The sequence below is a fragment of the Tachypleus tridentatus genome, chromosome 3 (assembly GCF_004210375.1).
Source record: "Tachypleus tridentatus isolate NWPU-2018 chromosome 3, ASM421037v1, whole genome shotgun sequence".
NCBI classification, from domain to species: domain Eukaryota; kingdom Metazoa; phylum Arthropoda; class Merostomata; order Xiphosura; family Limulidae; genus Tachypleus; species Tachypleus tridentatus.
The window spans coordinates 116878858-116905821 of record NC_134827.1 but is presented as its reverse complement, the minus strand read 5'-3'; the positions used below and the strand labels follow the sequence as shown (position 1 = coordinate 116905821).

Below are 26964 nucleotides of genomic sequence, written 5' to 3'. Positions count from 1 at the left end.
CGTTCAGGTTCTGTGTTGGTAGAGGAGAACCAATAATTACTGAGAACACTTGAATGAATGAGTCTTGCAAACATATATCAAGACGTCATAGATGTCTCATTATATTCAACCTGGAAATTAATTTAGGCTCATCTAATCCACTTCTCAACTCTCCCTCTTTGTGTACTTGTTACCTGAACTGTATATTAATTTTGATACTCATCTAATCCACTTCTCAACTCTCTCTCTTTGTGTACTTGTTACCTGAACTGTATATTAATTTTGATATTCATCTAATCCACTTCTCAACACTCCCTCTTTGTGTACTTGTTACCTGAACTGTATATTAATTTTGATATTCATCTAATCCACTTCTCAACTCTCTCTCTTTGTGTACTTGTTACCTGAACTATATATTAATTTTGATATTCATCTGATCCACTTCTTAACTCTCCCTCTTTGTGTACTTGTTACCTGAACTGTATATTAATTTTGATACTCATCTAATCCACTTCTCAACTCTCTCTCTTTGTGTACTTGTTACCTGAACTGTATATTAATTTTGATATTCATCTAATCCACTTCTCAACACTCTCTCTTTGTCTACTTGTTACCTGAACTGTATATTAATTTTGATATTCATCTAATCCACTTCTCAACTCTCCCTCTTTGTGTACTTGTTACCTGAACTGTATATTAATTTTGATACTCATCTAATCCACTTCTTAACTCTCCCTCTTTGTGTACTTGTTACCTGAACTATATATTAATTTTGATACTCATCTAATCCACTTCTTAACTCTCTCTCTTTGTGTACTTGTTACCTGAACTGTATATTAATTTTGATACTCATCTGATCCACTTCTTAACTCACCCTCTTTGTGTACTTGTTACCTGAACTGTATATTAATTTTGATATTCATCTAATCCACTTCTCAACACTCCCTCTTTGTGTACTTGTTACCTGAACTGTATATTAATTTTGATATTCATCTAATCCACTTCTCAACTCTCTCTCTTTGTGTACTTGTTACCTGAACTATATATTAATTTTGATATTCATCTGATCCACTTCTTAACTCTCCCTCTTTGTGTACTTGTTACCTGAACTGTATATTAATTTTGATACTCATCTAATCCACTTCTCAACTCTCTCTCTTTGTGTACTTGTTACCTGAACTGTATATTAATTTTGATATTCATCTAATCCACTTCTCAACACTCTCTCTTTGTCTACTTGTTACCTGAACTGTATATTAATTTTGATATTCATCTAATCCACTTCTCAACTCTCCCTCTTTGTGTACTTGTTACCTGAACTGTATATTAATTTTGATACTCATCTAATCCACTTCTTAACTCTCCCTCTTTGTGTACTTGTTACCTGAACTATATATTAATTTTGATACTCATCTAATCCACTTCTTAACTCTCTCTCTTTGTGTACTTGTTACCTGAACTGTATATTAATTTTGATACTCATCTGATCCACTTCTTAACTCACCCTCTTTGTGTACTTGTTACCTGAACTGTATATTAATTTTGATATTCATCTAATCCACTTCTCAACTCTCTCTCTTTGTGTACTTGTTACCTGAACTGTATATTAATTTTGATATTCATCTAATCCACTTCTCAACTCTCTCTCTTTGTGTACTTGTTACCTGAACTGTATATTAATTTTGATATTCATCTGATCCACTTCTTAACTCACCCTCTTTGTGTACTTGTTACCTGAACTGTATATTAATTTTGATATTCATCTAATCCACTTCTCAACTCTCTCTCTTTGTGTACTTGTTACCTGAACTGTATATTAATTTTGATACTCATCTGATCCACTTCTTAACTCACCCTCTTTGTGTACTTGTTACCTGAACTGTATATTAATTTTGATACTCATCTGATCCACTTCTTAACTCTCCCTCTTTGTGTACTTGTTACCTGAACTGTATATTAATTTTGATTCTCATCTGATCCACTTCTCAACTCTCCTTCTTTGTGTACTTGTTACCTGAACTATATATTAATTTTGATATTCATCTAATCCACTTCTCAACTCTCCCTCTTTGTGTACTTGTTACCTGAACTATATATTAATTTTGATATTCATCTAATCCACTTCTTAACTCACCCTCTTTGTGTACTTGTTACCTGAACTGTATATTAATTTTGATACTCATCTAATCCACTTCTCAACTCTCTCTCTTTGTGTACTTGTTACCTGAACTGTATATTAATTTTGATACTCATCTAATCCACTTCTCAACTCTCTCTCTTTGTGTACTTGTTACCTGAACTGTATATTAATTTTGATACTCATCTGATCCACTTCTTAACTCACCCTCTTTGTGTACTTGTTACCTGAACTATATATTAATTTTGATTTTCATCTGATCCACTTCTTAACTCTCCCTCTTTGTGTACTTGTTACCTGAACTGTATATTAATTTTGATACTCATCTGATCCACTTCTCAACTCTCCCTCTTTGTGTACTTGTTACCTGAACTGTATATTAATTTTGATACTCATCTGATCCACTTCTCAACTCTCCCTCTTTGTGTACTTGTTACCTGAACTGTATATTAATTTTGATACTCATCTGATCCACTTCTCAACTCTCCCTCTTTGTGTACTTGTTACCTGAACTGTATATTAATTTTGATACTCATCTGATCCACTTCTCAACTCTCCCTCTTTTTGTACTTGTTACCTGAACTGTATATTAATTTTGATACTCATCTAATCCACTTCTCAACTCACCCTCTTTGTGTACTTGTTACCTGAACTGTATATTAATTTTGATTCTCATCTGATCCACTTCTTAACTCTCCCTCTTTGTGTACTTGTTACCTGAACTGTATATTAATTTTGATACTCATCTGATCCACTTCTCAAATCACCCTCTTTGTGTACTTGTTACCTGAACTATATATTAATTTTGATACTCATCTGATCCACTTCTCAACTCTCCCTCTTTGTGTACTTGTTACCTGAACTGTATATTAATTTTGATACTCATCTGATCCACTTCTTAACTCACCCTCTTTGTGTACTTGTTACCTGAACTGTATATTAATTTTGATACTCATCTGATCCACTTCTTAACTCTCCCTCTTTGTGTACTTGTTACCTGAACTGTATATTAATTTTGATTCTCATCTGATCCACTTCTTAACTCTCCCTCTTTGTGTACTTGTTACCTGAACTGTATATTAATTTTGATTCTCATCTGATCCACTTCTTAACTCTCCTCTTGTGTACTTGTTACCTGAACTGTATATTAATTTTGATACTCATCTGATCCACTTCTTAACTCACCCTCTTTGTGTACTTGTTACCTGAACTGTATATTAATTTTGTTACTCATCTGATCCACTTCTTAACTCTCCCTCTTTGTGTACTTGTTACCTGAACTGTATATTAATTTTGATACTCATCTGATCCACTTCTCAACTCACCCTCTTTGTGTACTTGTTACCTGAACTGTATATTAATTTTGATACTCATCTGATCCACTTCTCAACTCTCCTCTTTGTGTACTTGTTACCTGAACTGTATATTAATTTTGATACTCATCTGATCCACTTCTTAACTCTCCCTCTTTGTGTACTTGTTACCTGAACTGTATATTAATTTTGATACTCATCTGATCCACTTCTCAACTCTCCTCTTGTGTACTTGTTACCTGAACTGTATATTAATTTTGATACTCATCTAATCCACTTCTTAACTCACCCTCTTGTGTACTTGTTACCTGAACTGTATATTAATTTTGATTCTCATCTGATCCACTTCTTAACTCTCCTCTTGTGTACTTGTTACCTGAACTGTATATTAATTTTGATACTCATCTAATCCACTTCTCAAATCTCCCTCTTTGTGTACTTGTTACCTGAACTATATATTAATTTTGATACTCATCTGATCCACTTCTTAACTCACCCTCTTGTGTACTTGTTACCTGAACTGTATATTAATTTTGATACTCATCTGATCCACTTCTTAACTCTCCTCTTGTGTACTTGTTACCTGAACTGTATATTAATTTTGATTCTCATCTGATCCACTTCTAACTCTCCCTCTTTGTGTACTTGTTACCTGAACTGTATATTAATTTTGATTCTCATCTGATCCACTTCTTAACTCTCCTCTTGTGTACTTGTTACCTGAACTGTATATTAATTTTGATACTCATCTGATCCACTTCTTAACTCACCCTCTTTGTGTACTTGTTACCTGAACTGTATATTAATTTTGATACTCATCTGATCCACTTCTTAACTCACCCTCTTTGTGTACTTGTTACCTGAACTGTATATTAATTTTGATACTCATCTGATCCACTTCTTAACTCTCCCTCTTTGTGTACTTGTTACCTGAACTGTATATTAATTTTGATACTCATCTAATCCACTTCTCAACTCTCTCTCTTTGTGTACTTGTTACCTGAACTGTATATTAATTTTGATACTCATCTGATCCACTTCTCAACTCTCCTTCTTTGTGTACTTGTTACCTGAACTATATATTAATTTTGATACTCATCTGATCCACTTCTCAACTCACCCTCTTTGTGTACTTGTTACCTGAACTGTATATTAATTTTGATACTCATCTGATCCACTTCTCAACTCACCCTCTTTGTGTACTTGTTACCTGAACTGTATATTAATTTTGATACTCATCTGATCCACTTCTTAACTCTCCTCTTGTGTACTTGTTACCTGAACTGTATATTAATTTTGATACTCATCTGATCCACTTCTTAACTCTCCCTCTTTGTGTACTTGTTACCTGAACTGTATATTAATTTTGATATTCATCTAATCCACTTCTTAACTCTCCCTCTTTGTGTACTTGTTACCTGAACTATATATTAATTTTGATATTCATCTAATCCACTTCTTAACTCTCTCTCTTTGTGTACTTGTTACCTGAACTATATATTAATTTTGATATTCATCTAATCCACTTCTTAACTCTCTCTCTTGTGTACTTGTTACCTGAACTGTATATTAATTTTGATACTCATCTGATCCACTTCTTAACTCACCCTCTTGTGTACTTGTTACCTGAACTGTATATTAATTTTGATACTCATCTGATCCACTTCTTAACTCTCCTCTTTGTGTACTTGTTACCTGAACTGTATATTAATTTTGATTCTCATCTGATCCACTTCTACTCTCCTTTCTTTGTGTACTTGTTACCTGAACTATATATTAATTTTGATATTCATCTAATCCACTTCTTAACTCTCCTCTTTGTGTACTTGTTACCTGAACTATATATTAATTTTGATATTCATCTAATCCACTTCTTAACTCACCCTCTTTGTGTACTTGTTACCTGAACTGTATATTAATTTTGATATTCATCTAATCCACTTCAACTCTCCCTCTTGTGTACTTGTTACCTGAACTATATATTAATTTTGATATTCATCTAATCCACTTCTTAACTCACCCTCTTGTGTACTTGTTACCTGAACTGTATATTAATTTTGATATTCATCTAATCCACTTCAACTCTCCTCTTGTGTACTTGTTACCTGAACTGTATATTAATTTTGATATTCATCTAATCCACTTCTCAACTCTCTCTCTTTGTGTACTTGTTACGTGAACTATATATTAATTTTGATTCTCATCTGATCCACTTCTCAACTCTCCTTTTTTGTGTACTTGTTACCTGAACTGTATATTAATTTTGATATTCATCTAATCCACTTCTCAACTCTCTCTCTTTGTGTACTTGTTACCTGAACTGTATATTAATTTTGATACTCATCTAATCCACTTCTCAAATCACCCTCTTTGTGTACTTGTTACCTGAACTATATATTAATTTTGATACTCATCTGATCCACTTCTCAACTCTCCTCTTGTGTACTTGTTACCTGAACTGTATATTAATTTTGATACTCATCTGATCCACTTCTTAACTCACCCTCTTGTGTACTTGTTACCTGAACTGTATATTAATTTTGATACTCATCTGATCCACTTCTTAACTCTCCCTCTTGTGTACTTGTTACCTGAACTGTATATTAATTTTGATTCTCATCTGATCCACTTCTTAACTCTCCTCTCTTGTGTACTTGTTACCTGAACTGTATATTAATTTTGATACTCATCTGATCCACTTCTTAACTCTCCTCTTGTGTACTTGTTACCTGAACTGTATATTAATTTTGATACTCATCTGATCCACTTCTCAACTCACCCTCTTTGTGTACTTGTTACCTGAACTGTATATTAATTTTGATACTCATCTGATCCACTTCTCAACTCTCCCTCTTTGTGTACTTGTTACCTGAACTGTATATTAATTTTGATACTCATCTGATCCACTTCTCAACTCTCCCTCTTTGTGTACTTGTTACCTGAACTGTATATTAATTTTGATACTCATCTAATCCACTTCTCAACTCACCCTCTTGTGTACTTGTTACCTGAACTATATATTAATTTTGATGCTCATCTGATCCACTTAACTCTCCCTCTTGTGTACTTGTTACCTGAACTATATATTAATTTTGATACTCATCTAATCCACTTCAAATCACTCCCTCTTGTGTACTTGTTACCTGAACTGTATATTAATTTTGATACTCATCTGATCCACTTCTTAACTCACCCTCTTGTGTACTTGTTACCTGAACTGTATATTAATTTTGATACTCATCTGATCCACTTCTTAACTCTCCCTCTTGTGTACTTGTTACCTGAACTGTATATTAATTTTGATTCTCATCTGATCCACTTCTTAACTCTCCTCTTGTGTACTTGTTACCTGAACTGTATATTAATTTTTGATACTCATCTGATCCACTTCTTAACTCTCCCTCTTGTGTACTTGTTACCTGAACTGTATATTAATTTTGATACTCATCTGATCCACTTCTTAACTCTCCTCTTTGTGTACTTGTTACCTGAACTGTATATTAATTTTGATTCTCATCTGATCCACTTCTCAACTCTCCCTCTTGTGTACTTGTTACCTGAACTGTATATTAATTTTGATTTTCATCTGATCCACTTCTAACTCACCCTCTTTTTGTGTACTTGTTACCTGAACTGTATATTAATTTTGATACTCATCTGATCCACTTCTTAACTCACCCTCTTTGTGTACTTGTTACCTGAACTGTATATTAATTTTGATACTCATCTGATCCACTTCTTAACTCTCCCTCTTTGTGTACTTGTTACCTGAACTGTATATTAATTTTGATACTCATCTAATCCACTTCTCAACTCTCTCTCTTTGTGTACTTGTTACCTGAACTGTATATTAATTTTGATACTCATCTGATCCACTTCTTAACTCATCCTCTTTGTGTACTTGTTACCTGAACTGTATATTAATTTTGATACTCATCTGATCCACTTCTCAACTCTCCTTCTTTGTGTACTTGTTACCTGAACTATATATTAATTTTGATACTCATCTGATCCACTTCTTAACTCACCCTCTTTGTGTACTTGTTACCTGAACTGTATATTAATTTTGATACTCATCTGATCCACTTCTCAACTCACCCTCTTTGTGTACTTGTTACCTGAACTGTATATTAATTTTGATTCTCATCTGATCCACTTCTTAACTCTCTCTTGTGTACTTGTTACCTGAACTGTATATTAATTTTGATACTCATCTAATCCACTTCTCAAATCACCCTCTTGTGTACTTGTTACCTGAACTGTATATTAATTTTGATACTCATCTGATCCACTTCTTAACTCACCCTCTTTGTGTACTTGTTACCTGAACTGTATATTAATTTTGATACTCATCTGATCCACTTCTTAACTCTCCCTCTTTGTGTACTTGTTACCTGAACTGTATATTAATTTTGATACTCATCTGATCCACTTCTTAACTCACCCTCTTTGTGTACTTGTTACCTGAACTGTATATTAATTTTGATACTCATCTGATCCACTTCTTAACTCACCCTCTTTGTGTACTTGTTACCTGAACTGTATATTAATTTTGATACTCATCTGATCCACTTCTTAACTCTCCCTCTTTGTGTACTTGTTACCTGAACTGTATATTAATTTTGATACTCATCTAATCCACTTCTCAACTCTCTTTGTGTACTTGTTACCTGAACTGTATATTAATTTTGATACTCATCTGATCCACTTCTTAACTCATCCCTCTTTTGTGTACTTGTTACCTGAACTGTATATTAATTTTGATACTCATCTGATCCACTTCTCAACTCTCCTTCTTTGTGTACTTGTTACCTGAACTATATATTAATTTTGATACTCATCTGATCCACTTCTTAACTCACCCTCTTTGTGTACTTGTTACCTGAACTGTATATTAATTTTGATACTCATCTGATCCACTTCAACTCACCCTCTTTGTGTACTTGTTACCTGAACTGTATATTAATTTTGATACTCATCTGATCCACTTCTTAACTCTCCTCTTGTGTACTTGTTACCTGAACTATATATTAATTTTGATATTCATCTAATCCACTTCTCAACTCTCCCTCTTTGTGTACTTGTTACCTGAACTATATATTAATTTTGATATTCATCTAATCCACTTCTCAACTCTCCCTCTTTGTGTACTTGTTACCTGAACTATATATTTATTTTGATATTCATCTAATCCACTTCTTAACTCACCCTCTTTGTGTACTTGTTACCTGAACTGTATATTAATTTTGATACTCATCTGATCCACTTCTCAACTCTCTCTCTTTGTGTACTTGTTACCTGAACTATATATAATTTTGATACTCATCTGATCCACTTCTTAACTCTCCTCTTTGTGTACTTGTTACCTGAACTGTATATTAATTTTGATACTCATCTGATCCACTTCTCAACTCTCCCTCTTTGTGTACTTGTTACCTGAACTGTATATTAATTTTGATACTCATCTGATCCACTTCTCAACTCTCCCTCTTTGTGTACTTGTTACCTGAACTGTATATTAATTTTGATACTCATCTAATCCACTTCTCAACTCACCCTCTTTGTGTACTTGTTACCTGAACTGTATATTAATTTTGATTCTCATCTGATCCACTTCTTAACTCTCCCTCTTTGTGTACTTGTTACCTGAACTGTATATTAATTTTGATACTCATCTAATCCACTTCTCAAATCACCCTCTTTGTGTACTTGTTACCTGAACTATATATTAATTTTGATTCTCATCTGATCCACTTCTCAACTCTCCTTTTTTGTGTACTTGTTACCTGAACTGTATATTAATTTTGATATTCATCTAATCCACTTCTCAACTCTCTCACTTTGTGTACTTGTTACCTGAACTGTATATTAATTTTGATATTCATCTAATCCACTTCTCAACTCTCTCTCTTTGTGTACTTGTTACGTGAACTATATATTAATTTTGATATTCATCTAATCCACTTCTTACGTCTTATCCGTTTGGCTATACATTTATTTTCCGAGCCGTACATGTTTATTACCAGGATATTATAAATGTTCTGACGACAAATAGAACTTAGGGATATATCTGTAATTACATGTGTAGTGTTATAAGTGAATCCTAAGAAATATATCTCTTTTGTCATTACATGAATTACAAAACAAGAAGCTTAAAGAACTTCCAAAAGGTGGACCTTCATTTTGAAATGGTTTTGATTATCGGTTATTCTTTGTTTAGTTTGTGACTTTGGTCTCAGTGACTTTCAAGTTACAAATACAATACTCTGTTACATTACATTGCTTTGCATATTATAAAGACTACACATGATATAAAGAATTATTCAGGTGGCGTCATTTTATAAGAACTATCCAGATTGCATCTGATGTGAAACTATGGCATGGTATTATGAATTCTACGATAGATGGCGCTTGTCTAATACTGTTGTGAATAAAACATGGTTTAAACGTGCAACATAAATTTATTTATAAATTCATAGTATTTGATGTGTTAAAATAATTTTGTAATGCTATCAATAAGGTGTTTGCAATATCGGGCCGTGAACCGTTGAGCTAATTGTGAAGATTTTACTGTTGTTTTATTAACGGATGAGTCTAATAAACTATATGTTTTTTCGCACAGTTCTAAGTCTACGTAACACACAAGAAGATGAACCCCATGATCCACAGTTAATGAGGCTAGATAACATGTTAATAGCGGAGGGAATCACAGGTCCTGAGAAAGGTGGAGGCGCTGTTGCAGCAACAAATGCGTCGGCAGCGGCCTCTGGTGGAGAAGGCCAGCTTGACCATACGATAGAACATTCAGATTACAGATCAAAGCTAACACAGATTAGACAGATTTATCATCAGGAACTAGAAAAATACGAACAGGTGAGGAATGAACCTAATTGAGAACATTTCTAATGCTCGTGCGTTTTATTATTGTTTGTTTTTAGTTCGAGCACAATAAGAATCTCGGATTAAATTCAGCGTTATTTTACTTTGTATTTGGCAAGTATGTCTCATCGTGAACACGAGAATAACTTTCAATCATTAAAGTATGTTTGTTGCTCAATAAATAAACGAATCTTTGGACTTTTAAACCCATATGACATTTGTATTTACTCCATAAGAGAAAAACTTACGAGTATGTATATTTCTTGTTATTCACCTTTAAAAGTATTATTGATTATTTGATTTTTTTTAATCTGCTAACTGTTTCTTTGTTTTAAGCCTAGCATGGCATGTTGATAAGGGGGCGCTCGACCCGCAATCTGTAGGGACGCGAATTCGAATTCCGTCACCAAACGTGCTCGTGATTTATTCCGTGGGGCGTTATGATGTACGACCAGTCCCACTCTTCGTTGGTAAAAGAGTAACTCAAGCGTTGGCGGTGGGTGGTGTTTACTAGCTGCCTTCCCTCTGGTCTATCATTTTAAAATTGAGGACGACTAGTGCAGATAGCCCTCGAGTAGCTTTGCGTAAAGTTAAAAATAAACAAACACTTCACTTCCTGTGCGTAGCTTTGAAGGAAAAGTTAAATATCCTTTTATAATTCGATGCCTGGAGTGGGGTTTTACTGTTACGTTTCAGTATGAATGGAAAAATTGAACACCCTTTGTCGCGTAGGAGTTAATGTGTAATATTTCTTTCTTAAGACAAATCTATATATATTATAAATTATTGTGGAGCTTAAATATCTTGCTAGAAGATATACGACACAAAGAATAATTCCTGCTTTAAAAGAAATAATAAAATCGTTTATATTTAAAACAATTAACCCTAACCTAAACAGGAGAGAAGTGAAAAAAACAACACTGTAAGTGTAAAATGGTCTCTCTTGTATGTTACCATGGTTACAGTCCCTGAGATAATGAAGTGACTAGAATAATTAGATTTTGTCGGTAAAAAAATAAAACAACGACTTTGTTATTGATAAATTTTCTTTACCAGATTAACCAACCGGATGTGTGTATGTATAAATTGTTTATTTATCATCATAAAGAAAGGGTTTTACTTAACATTTCACACTAATTCAGTGTTAGAAAGAACATATAAGATTTTCTAATTATAGTTATAAAAACACTCACATGAGGGCACAGTTAATATTTTATTAAGCAAATTAAGTACCATTTTTATTTAATTAACTTGTCCTAAAATGTCCAGTACGGTAGAAGTTATAAATGGGTGTGTGATTTTCTAATAGCAAAGCCACATCGGGCTTTCTGCTATGCCCACCGAGGGAAATAGAACCCCTAATTTTAGCGTTTTAAATCTGGAGAGTTACCGCTGTACCAGCGGGGGGGGGGGTTTAAATGGCTGAAATAATTTTAAAAAATTATACTTTAATTTTCTTTAACTTATAAGATGTAGGAACATTGGCTAGACGGATTTCAAGTAGGCGTTTCAAAAGTGGAATTTTAAAACCAATACTAAATCTAACTTGATTTGTTCATTTTTGTTGGACGAACGTGTAGAGGTGGTCCAGATGTGGCCTAGTTAATAACGTGTCGGACTGTGGATCCGAGATCCATGGCTCGTATCCCGCTGCCACCAAATCGAACTCTGTAATTTTGGGGGTCGTGTGTTGGTAATAAGAGTAACATTCAATCTATTAGCTTAGGGTTTGACTGACTGGTTTGACTTCCTTTTTGTCTTCAGCTCCAGATTAAGAATACCACCAGATAATCTTGCTATCTGTGCTATAAATACGTTTTTAATGTAATTTTTGCTGTCAACCAAGTTGCCAAGTAGTGGGTGTTACAGACTTGCCCTATCTTAGTAATTGAAAGGTTTCTCTTGTGGCGGGAAACATTTATTATAACTCGATATTTATTCATTTGATTCTATTTTAACTTTGCAATAAGTTGTTTTGTTAAATTACTTTATCTCTCTAATTACACTCTTGTGTTATACCAAATGATGTTTTCACTTATAATCCGGTGTATCAGCGGTAAGCTTGAGGGATTATTAAATTCGAGGTTCGATCCCTACGGTGGACGAAATGTAAATATCTCGTTGTGTATTTTTGCTCTTAAGCAGTAAGCTGAAATAAACACCAAGAAATGGAGATTTCAAAACTGCTTTTTCCTTAAATCATTTAACTGAAGTTAAAATTTACAGAGCCCCTAGTGGCTCAGAGGTAAGTGTCTGAAGGCCTATAATGCTAGCAAATCGATTTTCGATATCTCACTTCAGGCACAGCACAGATAGTCCATTATGTAGTAGGTCATTTAGTTGTTTGTATTTAGGGTTAAGTGTAACTTTTATTGGTTCTCTCCGAAACTTGTAGATAATATTTTGTGAACCGATTATCGTCTTAGAGTAAATTTTCTGTAACAAAATTATTCATTACTACTCGTTACGGTTCTGTCACGAAAAGACTTTGTCGTGTTTTTTCTTTTGATATATATATTTTTTTATCTGCGAACCTCAGTTTTGAAAGAACCTTTTCAGCGTCGTACGTGTTCTGTTTGCTTTTCAGCTTGTGTAGATATTTCAAATCCTCCTTTCTCCCAGAGACTGTTTTTATAGATATGATCCTGTCTGTATGTGGTTCTCTTTCGACCGTTAGTAACATGCCGAGATACAGTAACCCTTTTGTGGTTGTGACCTTTGTTAGGACTCGGATCTTATTCTGATGTACTGAAGGGCTAGTGGTCACTCAAGATTTGTATAATGTCCAGCGAGGCTAAGATAAATTGTGCCAGTGTTTACCGAAAGTATTTTCTGAGTTATCTAGACAGACAAACGACTTACAGTCAGATCAGTTGGTGGACGGACAGAATATGTAAACAAACAGACATTTTTGTTTCGATATGCTCATGTTACATGTCAGGGTGAAGGTGCCTGTTGAGTTTGTTTTTATTTTCGCGCAAATCTGCACGAGGACTATCTACGCTAGCCGTCCTTATTTTAGTTGTGAAAGGCTAAAGAAAAGTCATTACCACCAACCGTCAGCTCTTGCGCTAAGCTTTTACCAATGGTTAGTGGGTTTGACTGTTAAATTATAATGCCCCTACGGCTGAAAGGGCGAGCATGTTTTGTGAGACAGGGACTCGAACTCACGACCCTCAGATAACGAGTCAAGCGCCCTAACCACCTGGCCAGCTGTTCAGAGTTGAATTAATAAACCTTGATAATTACGATACAAAACTCTGTAAAGCATGGATATTATAGTTATCTTTATATCAGAAAGCTATTCCAATTTATATACCAGTTATTCCAATTTATATCTTCTCGAAAGACAAGGAACCATCTCAGCATTCAATTCAGAGTGTAATATTTTCTTAACTTCCTACCAAAAGCACGTTTTTAAAATATCTAACCTTTGGTCTGGAGTTATAATCGCATTCTTACTTGGCGTCTTCACATGAGTCATCTTTCTTTGCTCATTGTGGACGAATTCGTGAAACCTTCGGATTCTTCTCGGTGCGTTATCGCTTAAATCCGGATAACTGCTATTAATCACGTGCGATTTTGTTTAGTTCAGTGAGTGTGCATGTTCGTGTAAACACGGAGGGACACGTGTGTGTTTTGTTATGTATATTTGTACTCGTGTTGAGAAATATCTACTATGGTAATTTCGCATGAAAATATAATGAATAATTCATGTCTTAAAGAAGGAAATCGGTCAGTTGAATGGATCTAGGCACGACTTAAATTTTAGGTGATTTAAAGTGTATCATAGAAACTTTCGAAACAGATTTTAAACTTCCGTTTTTAATATTAGGGCCTCGTAAGTCTCACGGCTGCTACGCATGTTATTATAATTAGGTAATTTCGCAGAAGATAGAAGTTAGAGACATTTACGTTCTCAAACATGACGTTTTCAAAGCTGGTACCAGAAATGTAAAAGATTCATTAACACGTGTTTTTTTTTTTAATAAGTTGATTACAAGTTAGGCCTGAGTCACGGGACCGAAACCTCTCGCCGAACACACTCGTCTCATTTCAGTCGTAGGAGCATTACGATGTGACGGTCAGCCCCACTACTCGTTGGTAAAAGAGTAGCCCAGAGCTGATGGTGAGCGGTGATGACTAGCTGTCTGTTGATTGAGGATTGTTAGCGCAGACAGTCTTCGAGTGGCTTGGCACGAAAATTGAACAAACAAACGAATAGTAAACGTAATTTGGAATCAAAATGATATTAATATGACCCTACTTCTTCTGTATATCAGACCAGCACTTGTTTATTTAAATCTGTTTTCGTAAGGATTCGCAGACTTATAAAAAAAAATCGTGACCCTAAACTTCTAACAAACTTAAATCCTACTAGGATATCACGTATACTGAGAATGAATGGTTATTAAACAAACAAGTCGGGACTTCACAAAACTCGTGCTGGCTTTTCTTTAGAGTGATGAGTTTGTGTGACTCTACTGTTTGATAGGGACTAAAATAACTGATGCTTGTAAAGTAGGTACTTAAATTCACGTTTTATTTACGTGCGAATTGAATGTTAATAGAGTGGTGTTGGAACGTGGCTCGTGAAAGGTTGCAACGAACGGTTTGATGACGTTGAGATTCACTATCCTTCATTCATCTACCCAGAAGTCTCGACTACACTTCAGTTTGAATGTAAAGAGGGCGCTAGTGGTTTATTTATGTTTTTTTTTTTTAATCTCTGCAGTTAAAAATTAAGAAAACGTTTTTTGTTTTTTTTTGGGGGGGGGGGTGAAATCTGTAGTAAAGTACTTTAAATGGGTTTCTTGTCACCACAGGCTTTGTCATAGGTTGATAATTTGAAGTAAAAATGAACGTTTGTTTGCATTGGATATTTTGTGCAGAACAACACGCGGGCCAAAAAGGACAAAAAGTCAAGTAGTCACCAGCACCTACCGCTAACTGTGGAGCTTCTGTAATCAAATAGCGGAATTTGACTGCCACTTTTATAATGCACCAACGGTCGTGAAGTTACGAGCGCGTTTTGTGGCATCGGAACACAAAACGTGGACCCTTCGGATGTACGATCACGAACCAGTAGGAAACACGCAAATTACAAGTTCAGATATTATTAGGTGCTTTACAAAGTTGAACACTTAACAAAACACGTGCTTAATATTCGATTTTTGTTTCAGTTTTAAGGTTAAAATAATCTTTTAATATTTACCAGAAAGTTCGTGCAGTTTTGAGACTTGAATAAGTAAGAACTGATGCTTCAAATATAGATCATTTAACCTAGGTCACTAATAGCTCTAAATACAGAGATCACTTTAATTTTAAACTATTACAGATGCCTATAGGTTACTGTTTAAACTATTACAGATGCCTGTAGGTTGCTGTTTAAACTATTACAGATGCCTATAGGTTGCTGTTTAAACTATTACAGAGATGCCTATAGGTTGCTGTTTAAACTATTACAGAGATGCTTATAGGTTGCTGTTTAAACTATTACAGATGCCTATAGGTTGCTGTTTAAACTATTACAGAGCTGCCTATAGGTTGCTGTTTATACTATTACAGATGCTATAGGTTGCTGTTTAAACTATTACACATGCCTATAGGTTGCTGTTTAAACTATTACAGATGCCTATAGGCTGCTGTTAAGTGGCTTGAAATGACTTTCCCTAGTGGTTTCTCACAATCTGTGAGTCACGGGTTCGAACACGCTTGTTCTTTTAGCTATGTGTGTGTTTCAGAAGGATGATAATGTTATGTGACGATTAATTACACTGTTCGGTTAGAATAGCCCAATTGTGGGCGGTCTTTGTCGGCTGTTTCCCCTCTTGTCTGGTATGTGTGGTTTTCAACTTGATAATAATGATGAAGTTATTAAGAGCATCTTTAACTTACTGAAAACCGCTACATCTAGTTAAATCCAGTCGTATTGGAGGAAAACAGTAAGTCAGGTGAAACTTAATTGTATCGAACAAAGGCACTAAGTTTGTTGAAATTCAGTTTTTACTAAATTTCTTTGTTCTTGTTGAAAGTGTAGAAATTTCTATATATTTTATTTATTCAAGATGTTTCAATTATGGCAGTTTTTATCGTTTGTAACTATTATACAATTTTTAATATTAATCACTGATAATGAGAAAACCCACTTGTAGAGAACTTTCTATGTGAACCTGACGATGACCGAAGAAGGTCTAAACGTTGTTCGCTCCTCCACGTAAAAATATTTTCTCAACCCAAACGAGCCGTTTTTTACATATATATTTTAACATTGTTTAAAAACGAAAGTTGTAGTAAATATGCTAGAACAGTAGTTCAGTGACAATGTTATCCACGTTTATTATGTGTGGTTAATTTATCCAGAAAGGTTTATAAGTTTCTGTTAATTAAGGCTCGATTAAACTTATGTGACTTCCAGAAAGTTTATTTTTTTTCCCTATAGGCGTGTAGTGAATTTACAGCCCACGTTATGAACCTGTTAAGAGAACAGAGTCGTAGTCGACCAATCACGGCTAAAGAAATCGAACGGATGGTTCATATAATTCATCGGAAGTTCAACTCGATCCAAGTCCAGCTGAAACAGAGCACGTGCGAAGCAGTCATGATCCTGAGATCCAGGTTTTTGGATGCTAGGTTTGTCTGCAACCAATCTTGGCATAACGCTTCTTAACAATTTAAACAAACAGATCTACAAAATACATGATTGCCAGTTGTTATATATTATTTTACATAAGTTATACCTGTGGTTAACGTAACACAAACCCTCATGTTCAAGCATGTGTTATTTGCTAAGCCTTTTTTTCGAGCCTAAATACTACAAACGAGTGAAAGTAAAGAAGAATGAATAACCACATGTCAACTACATTATGTATGTCTGATGTATCCACTGCCAACGAGACCTTTCGACAGATACCAGAGCCCATCGGGGCAGCCGAGACACAACAGACATAGTAGTTAATTTCAAACTTTAAAATGCATTTCGCTAAGCCTATTTTTAGGCCTAAATTACATTTAAAAGAGCTTTGTTGAGTATAATACTTTATTTGAATTAGGAAAATTATTTTAACGTTTACCTTATGTAAATACTTTGACGTAACATCAAAAACATGATAAATAATCAGAGAAAGTTTTCTTTATTTCTTTTTTTTGTCGTAAATAATTAGTTTTACCCTTCAAGTTCAATATGAGCTGTGAAGATCCATGCGCATCTTTATTCTTTACTGTCTTTACTATTTCCCAGTACACTTCATGAGAAGAAACATTTGTCTGCTACAAAAGTGTCGATAGTGTATAATGCTTAAGATAATCTAAATCATTTTATTAGGTTTCTCTTCATATTATGTATTTTTTGTAGCCTGCCTTTATTTCGAAATGAATAACATACCAATCACGATGGGGCAAAAAGTCTTTTGTTTATTTCATGTGCAACTTATCCTGTTGGTAAATAGTTGATGTTTTTCTGTTGTTTCACTTCTGTTGGTGTACTGATACTTGATTGTATATTGTCAGGAATTTGTTGATGTTTTTCTGTTGTATCACTTCTGTTGGTGTACTGGTACTTGATAGTATATTGTCAGGAACTTGTTGATGTTTTTCTGTTGTTTCACTTCTGTTGGTGTACTGGTACTTGATAGTATATTGTGAGGAATTTGTTGATGTTTTTCTGTTGTTTCACTTCTGTTGGTGTACTGGTACTTGATAGTATATTGTCAGGAACTTGTTGATGTTTTTCTGTTGTTTCACTTCTGTTGGTGTACTGGTACTTGATAGTATATTGTCAGGAACTTGTTGATGTTTTCTGTTGTTTCACTTCTGTTGGTGTACTGGTACTTGATAGTATATTGTCAGGAACTTGTTGATGTTTTCTGTTGTTTCACTTCTGTTGGTATACTGGTACTTGATAGTATATTGTCAGGAACTTGTTGATGTTTTCTGTTGTTTCACTTCTGTTGGTGTACTGATACTTGATAGTATATTGTCAGGAACTTGTTGATGTTTTTCTGTTGTTTCACTTCTGTTGGTGTACTGATACTTGATAGTATATTGTCAGGAACTTGTTGATGTTTTTCTGTTGTTTCACTTCTGTTGGTGTACTGGTACTTGATAGTATATTGTCAGGAACTTGTTGATGTTTTTCTGTTGTTTCACTTCTGTTGGTATACTGATACTTGATAGTATATTGTCAGGAGCTTGTTGATGTTTTTCTGTTGTTTCACTTCTGTTGGTGTACTGGTACTTGATAGTATATTGTCAGGAACTTGTTGATGTTTTTCTGTTGTTTCACTTCTGTTGGTGTACTGGTACTTGATAGTATATTGTGAGGAATTTGTTGATGTTTTTCTGTTGTTTCACTTCTGTTGGTGTACTGGTACTTGATAGTATATTGTCAGGAACTTGTTGATGTTTTTCTGTTGTTTCACTTCTGTTGGTGTACTGGTACTTGATAGTATATTGTCAGGAACTTGTTGATGTTTTTCTGTTGTTTCACTTCTGTTGGTATACTGGTACTTGATAGTATATTGTCAGGAACTTGTTGATGTTTTTCTGTTGTTTCACTTCTGTTGGTGTACTGATACTTGATAGTATATTGTCAGGAGCTTGTTGATGTTTTTCTGTTGTTTCACTTCTGTTGGTGTACTGGTACTTGATAGTATATTGTCAGGAACTTGTTGATGTTTTTCTGTTGTTTCACTTCTGTTGGTGTACTGATACTTGATAGTATATTGTCAGGAACTTGTTGATGTTTTTCTGTTGTTTCACTTCTGTTGGTGTACTGGTACTTGATAGTATATTATCACATTCTCATATGTAAACCTAAGTCAAATATTTTTCAACTGGTATTATTACACTTTATATGAATTAATCTCTTTGATTATGTTTTTTAGAAAATATTTTTTCCAGAATATAACTTACCACTTGTTTGAGGGCCTATTGTTTGTTTGTTTGTTTTGGAATTTCGCACATAGCTACACGAGGGCTATCTGTGCTAGCCGTCCTTAATTTAGCAATGTAAGACTAGAGGGAAGGCAGCTAGTCATCACCACCCACCGCCAACTCTTGGGCTACTCTTTTACCAACGAATAGTGGGATTGACCGTCACATTATAATGTCCCCACGGCTGGGAGGGCGAGCATGTTTGGCACGAACACGCGACCATCAGATTACGAGTCGCACGCCTTACGCGCTTGGCCATGCCAGGCCTTGAGGGCCTATAATTCTAAAAACTGTTTTTTTTTAGAAATTTAAAATTTATACTTAATAAATATAAATCAACCACAAAAAATTTGATAAGTTTGATTTAACCAAACATAAAATGAATAATCCTCTTTGTTAGTGTTAAACTGATGGAACATTCTAATAATAAATACAAAATAAAGCAATCTTTATAAATATTAAAGTATTTGTAGTTAACATTAAATAGAAATTTTGTTCCAGGAATTAAAGATTTTGTTTTCTGTAAATAGTTGTCTCAAAATGTTTCAAGCTCACTTACAACTGTTTTTTAATATTTTAAAATTAGAAACCTAGGCCTAATTTAAAAAAAAACAAAAAACGGTAACACCTAGTGACAAAAAACCATAATTTTAACTGTTACCTATTGATACTAAAGATGTCATTTTTTTCGTGACACAATTTAACTTTACATTGTACGATTTTTTGTCAATTTTAAAGGAAGAAAAGACTTGCAGAGGGTCAGTTTGTATATCTATGGGAAGCTTAGATGTGGCTTATTACAAATTGTATGACTTTTTATATTGATTGTGTTATGCGCTACCAACAGTAGCTCCACATAGCACAAATGTTAGGCTTAACTCAGTTTGTGTATTCCTGTTACAAAGATAAATAGGCCGCACAGTTAATTGTTAGGTCAAAGTTCTGTGCTCCATCTTTCATATTAATGGGTGATCCATAACATTCACAGACCTTTAGACAAGGTTTAATGCCTTCAATACAGTGTTTTTAAAATATTTTGTAATATTGAATGACGTAATATCAAAATTTCATAAAGTTTTTAACTTAAAGCTCATTACATTTTATGATAATGTGCTAGTTCTACAAAAATTAAAAACTACACTTGTTAAAGATAAATGATGGATTTCGATGCATGAATGTTATCTTTCTACAGACGAAAGAGAAGAAACTTTAGTAAACAAGCCACAGAACTATTGAATGAATACTTTTATTCACACCTTAGTAATCCATACCCTAGTGAAGAGGCCAAGGAGGAACTAGCCAGGAAATGTGGAATCACAGTTTCCCAGGTGAGCAGGTTCTGTAAACATGGACAAACTGTTTTAGGATTTGATCAGTAGTGTAAAACCACAGTCTTCTGTAAATAAGCATGAACTGTTTTAGGATTTGATCAGTAGTTTAAAACCACAGTCTTCAATAAACATGGATGAATTGTTTTAGGATTTGATCAGTAGTGTAAAACCACAGTCTTCAATAAACATGGATAAACTGTTTTAGGATTTGATCAGTAGTGTAAAACCACAGTCTTCAGTAAACATGGACGAACTGTTTTAGGATTTGATCAGTAGTTTAAAACCACAGTCTTCAATAAACATGGATGAATTGTTTTAGGATTTGATCAGTAGTGTAAAACCACAGTCTTCAATAAACATGGATAAACTGTTTTAGGATTTGATCAGTAGTGTAAAACCACAGTCTTCAATAAACATGGATGAATTGTTTTAGGATTTGATCAGTAGTTTAAAACCACAGTCTTCAATAAACATGGATAAACTGTTTTAGGATTTGATCAGTAGTTTAAAACCACAGTCTTCAATAAACATGGATAAACTGTTTTAGGATTTGATCAGTAGTGTAAAACCACAGTCTTCTGTAAATAAGCATGAACTGTTTTAGGATTTGATCAGTAGTTTAAAACCACAGTCTTCTGTAAATAAGCATGAACTGTTTTAGGATTTGATCAGTAGTGTAAAACCACAGTCTTCAGTAAACATGGACGAACTGTTTTAGGATTTGATCAGTAGTTTAAAACCACAGTCTTCTGTAAATAAGCATGAACTGTTTTAGGATTTGATCAGTAGTTTAAAACCACAGTCTTCTGTAAATAAGCATGAACTGTTTTAGGATTTGATCAGTAGTGTAAAACCACAGTCTTCAGTAAACATGGACGAACTGTTTTAGGATTTGATCAGTAGTTTAAAACCACAGTCTTCAATAAACATGGATGAATTGTTTTAGGATTTGATAATTAGTGTAAAACCACAGTCTTCAATAAACATGGACGAACTGTTTTAGGATTTGATCAGTAGTTTAAAACCACAGTCTTCAATAAACATGGATGAATTGTTTTAGGATATTTTCTCCCCTTAGATTTCTAATTGGTTTGGCAACAAACGGATCAGATACAAAAAGAACATCAGTAAGGCACAGGAAGAAGCCAATATGTATGCAGCCAAGAAGGCTGGTAAGGAATGTTTACTTACTTATGTAAAACAAGTAGGCTGGTAAGGAATGTTTACTTACTCATGTAAAACAAGTAGGCTGGTAAGGAATGTTTACTTACTCATGTAAAACAAGTAGGCTGGTAAGGAATGTTTACTTACTCATGTAAAACAAGTAGGCTGGTAAGGAATGTTTACTTACCCATGTAAAACAAGTAGGCTGGTAAGGAATGTTTACTTACTCATGTAAAACAAGTAGGCTGGTAAGGAATGTTTACTTACTCATGTAAAACAAGTAGGCTGGTATGAATGTTTACTTATCCATGTAAAACAAGTAGGCTGGTAAGGAATGTTTACTTACTCATGTAAAACAAGTAGGCTGGTAAGGAATGTTTACTTACTCATGTAAAACAAGTAGGCTGGTATGAATGTTTACTTACTCATGTAAAACAAGTAGGCTGGTATGAATGTTTACTTACTCATGTAAAACAAGTAGGCTGGTAAGTATGAATGTTTACTTACCCATGTAAAACAAGTAGGCTGGTATGAATGTTTACTTACCCATGTAAAACAAGTAGGCTGGTATGAATGTTTACTTAATTCATGTAAAACAAGTAGGCTGGTAAGGAATGTTTACTTACTCATGTAAAACAAGTAGGCTGGTAAGGAATGTTTACTTACTCATGTAAAACAAGTAGGCTGGTAAGGAATGTTTACTTACTCATGTAAAACAAGTAGGCTGGTAAGCAGTGTTTACTTTACTCATGTAAAACAAGTAGGGCTGGTATGGGAATGTTTACTTACTCATGTAAAACAAGTAGGCTGGTAAGCAGTGTTTACTTACTCATGTAAAACAAGTAGGCTGGTAAGGAGTGTTTACTTACTCCTGTAAAACAAGTAGGCTGGTAAGCAGTGTTTACTTACTCATGTAAAACAAGTAGGCTGGTAAGGAATGTTTACTTACTCATGTAAAACAAGTAGGCTGGTAAGGAATGTTTACTTACTCATGTAAAACAAGTAGGCTGGTAAGCAGTGTTTACTTATTCATGTAAAACAAGTAGGCTGGTAAGCAGTGTTTACTTACTCATGTAAAACAAGTAGGCTGGTAGGAATGTTTACTTAACTCATGTAAAACAAGTAGGCTGGTAAGCAGTGTTTACTTACTCATGTAAAACAAGTAGGCTGGTAAGGGTGTTTACTTATCCTGTAAAACAAGTAGGCTGGTATGAATGTTTACTTACTCATGTAAAACAAGTAGGCTGGTAAGCAGTGTTTACTTAATTCATGTAAAACAAGTAGGCTGGTAAGGAGTGTTTACTTATCCTGTAAAACAAGTAGGCTGGTAAGCAGTGTTTACTTACTCATGTAAAACAAGTAGGCTGGTAAGGAATGTTTACTTACTCATGTAAAACAAGTAGGCTGGTAAGGAATGTTTACTTCACTCATGTAAAACAAGTAGGCTGGTAAGCAGTGTTTACTTTTACTCATGTAAAACAAGTAGGCTGGTAAGCAGTGTTTACTTAATTCATGTAAAACAAGTAGGCTGGTAAGCAGTGTTTACTTACTCATGTAAAACAAGTAGGCTGGTAAGGAGGTTTACTTACTCTTGTAAAACAAGTAGGCTGGTAAGCAGTGTTTACTCACTCATGTAAAACAAGTAGGCTGGTATGAATGTTTACTTCACTCATGTAAAACAAGTAGGCTGGTAATGAATGTTTACTTACTCATGTAAAACAAGTAGGCTGGTAAGCAGTGTTTACTTCACCCATGTAAAACAAGTAGGCTGGTATGAATGTTTACTTACCCATGTAAAACAAGTAGGCTGGTAAGGAATGTTTACTTACCTCATGTAAAACAAGTAGGCTGGTAGGGAATGTTTACTTACCCATGTAAAACAAGTAGGCTGGTAATGAATGTTTACTTACCCATGTAAAACAAGTAGGCTGGTAAGGAATGTTTACTTACTCATGTAAAACAAGTAGGCTGGTAAGCGGTGTTTACTTATTCATGTAAAACAAGTAGGCTGGTAAGGAATGTTTACTTACTCATGTAAAACAAGTAGGCTGGTAAGGAATGTTTACTTACCCATGTAAAACAAGTAGGCTGGTAAGCAGTGTTTACTTACCCATGTAAAACAAGTAGGCTGGTAAGGAATGTTTACTTACCCATGTAAAACAAGTTGGCTGGTAAGGAGTGTTTACTTACCCATGTAAAACAAGTAGGCTGGTAAGGAGTGTTTACTTACCCATGTAAAACAAGTAGGCTGGGTAAGGAATGTTTACTTACTCATGTAAAACAAGTAGGCTGGTAAGCAGTGTTTACTTACCCATGTAAAACAAGTAGGCTGGTAAGCAGTGTTTACTTACCCATGTAAAACAAGTAGGCTGGTAAGGAATGTTTACTTACTCATGTAAAACAAGTAGGCTGGTAAGCAGTGTTTACTTACTCATGTAAAACAAGTTGGCTGGTAAGCAGTGTTTACTTACTCATGTAAAACAAGTTGGCTGGTAAGCAGTGTTTACTTACTCATGTAAAACAAGTAGGCTGGTAAGCAGTGTTTACTTACTCATGTAAAACAAGTAACCTGGTAAGGAGTGTTTACTTACTCATGTAAAACAAGTAGGCTGGTAAGGAATGTTTACTTACTTATGTAAAACAAGTTGGCTGGTAAGCAGTGTTTACTTACTCATGTAAAACAAGTAGGCTGGTAAGGAATGTTTACTTACTCATGTAAAACAAGTTGGCTGGTAAGCGGTGTTTACTTACTCATGTAAAACAAGTTGGCTGGTAAGCAGTGTTTACTTACTCATGTAAAACAAGTAACCTGGTAAGGAGTGTTTACTTACTCATGTAAAACAAGTAGGCTGGTAAGGAATGTTTACTTACTTATGTAAAACAAGTTATTGGTAAGCGGTGTTTACTTATTCATGTAAAACAAGTTGGCTGGTAAGCAGTGTTTACTTACTCATGTAAAACAAGTAGGCTGGTAAGCAGTGTTTACTTACTCATGTAAAACAAGTAACCTGGTAAGGAGTGTTTACTTACTCATGTAAAACAAGTAGGCTGGTAAGGAATGTTTACTTACTCATGTAAAACAAGTAGGCTGGTAAGGAATGTTTACTTACTCATGTAAAACAAGTTGGCTGGTAAGCAGTGTTTACTTACTCATGTAAAACAAGTAACCTGGTAAGGAGTGTTTACTTACTCATGTAAAACAAGTAGGCTGGTAAGGAGTGTTTACTTACCCATGTAAAACAAGTAGGCTGGTAGGAATGTTTACTTATCCATGTAAAACAAGTAGGCTGGTAAGGAATGTTTACTTACCCATGTAAAACAAGTAGGCTGGTAAGGAATGTTTACTTACTCATGTAAAACAAGTAGGCTGGTAAGGAGTGTTTACTTACTCCTGTAAAACAAGTAGGCTGGTAAGCGGTGTTTACTTACCCATGTAAAACAAGTAGGCTGGTAATGAATGTTTACTTCACTCATGTAAAACAAGTAGGCTGGTAAGGAATGTTTACTTCACTCATGTAAAACAAGTAGGCTGGTAAGCAGTGTTTACTTCAATCCATGTAAAACAAGTAGGCTGGTAAGGAATGTTTACTTCACCCATGTAAAACAAGTAGGCTGGTAAGGAATGTTTACTTATTCATGTAAAACAAGTAGGCTGGTAAGGAATGTTTACTTACCCATGTAAAACAAGTAGGCTGGTATGAATGTTTACTCACCCATGTAAAACAAGTAGGCTGGTATGAATGTTTATTTCACCCATGTAAAACAAGTAGGCTGGTAAGGAATGTTTACTTTACCCATGTAAAACAAGTAGGCTGGTAAGCGGTGTTTACTTATCCATGTAAAACAAGTAGGCTGGTATGAATGTTTACTCACTCATGTAAAACAAGTAGGCTGGTATGAATGTTTACTTCACCCATGTAAAACAAGTAGGCTGGTAAGCAGTGTTTACTTCACCCATGTAAAACAAGTAGGCTGGTAAGGAATGTTTACTCACCCATGTAAAACAAGTAGGCTGGTAAGGAGTGTTTACTTATTCATGTAAAACAAGTTGGCTGGTATGAGTGTTTACTTACCCATGTAAAACAAGTAGGCTGGTAAGCAGTGTTTACTTCAATCCATGTAAAACAAGTAGGCTGGTAAGCAGTGTTTACTTACCCATGTAAAACAAGTAGGCTGGTAAGGAATGTTTACTTACTCATGTAAAACAAGTTACTGGTAAGCAGTGTTTACTTCACTCATGTAAAACAAGTAACCTGGTAAGGAGGTTTACTTATTCATGTAAAACAAGTAGGCTGGTAAGGAGGTTTACTTACCCATGTAAAACAAGTAGGCTGGTAAGCAGTGTTTACTTCACCCATGTAAAACAAGTAGGCTGGTAAGGAATGTTTACTTACTCATGTAAAACAAGTTATTGGTAAGCAGTGTTTACTTACTCATGTAAAACAAGTAACCTGGTATGAGTGTTTACTTACTCATGTAAAACAAGTAGGCTGGTATGAATGTTTACTCACCCATGTAAAACAAGTAGGCTGGTAAGGAATGTTTACTTCACCCATGTAAAACAAGTAGGCTGGTAAGGAATGTTTACTTACTCCATGTAAAACAAGTAGGCTGGTAAGCAGTGTTTACTTAATTCATGTAAAACAAGTAGGCTGGTATGAGTGTTTACTTACCCTGTAAAACAAGTAGGCTGGTAAGCAGTGTTTACTTAATTCATGTAAAACAAGTAGGCTGGTAAGCGGTGTTTACTTCACCCATGTAAAACAAGTAGGCTGGTAAGGAATGTTTACTTACCCATGTAAAACAAGTAGGCTGGTATGAATGTTTACTTACTCATGTAAAACAAGTAGGCTGGTAATGAATGTTTATCAATCCATGTAAAACAAGTAGGCTGGTATGAATGTTTACTTCACCCATGTAAAACAAGTAGGCTGGTAAGGAATGTTTACTTACCCATGTAAAACAAGTAGGTTTGTAAGGAATGTTTACTTCACCCATGTAAAACAAGTAGGCTGGTAAGGAATGTTTACTTACTCATGTAAAACAAGTAGGCTGGTAAGCGGTGTTTATTTATCCATGTAAAACAAGTAGGCTGGTAAGGAATGTTTACTTCACTCATGTAAAACAAGTAGGCTGGTAAGGAATGTTTACTTCACCCATGTAAAACAAGTAGGCTGGTAAGCAGTGTTTACTTCAATCCATGTAAAACAAGTAGGCTGGTATGAAT

At 34.7% G+C, this 26964-nt stretch overlaps 1 protein-coding gene across 5 annotated transcripts in view; it reads left to right on the top strand.

Annotated features, from left to right (window-relative positions):
• LOC143247839 (homeobox protein extradenticle-like) overlaps positions 1-26964 on the top strand; it is a 127249-nt gene that overhangs the window by 66334 nt on the left and 33951 nt on the right. For 4 of the 5 annotated variants that reach the window (XM_076496365.1, XM_076496364.1, XM_076496368.1 and 1 more), the window contains exons 2-5: positions 10052-10302; positions 16751-16941; positions 20435-20570; positions 21652-21745. In XM_076496365.1, coding sequence (XP_076352480.1) covers positions 10052-10302; positions 16751-16941; positions 20435-20570; positions 21652-21745 — 672 coding nt within the window. The remainder of the gene's footprint in view (positions 1-10051; positions 10303-16750; positions 16942-20434; positions 20571-21651; positions 21746-26964) is intronic. The other variant, XM_076496366.1, reaches the window with a different exon arrangement.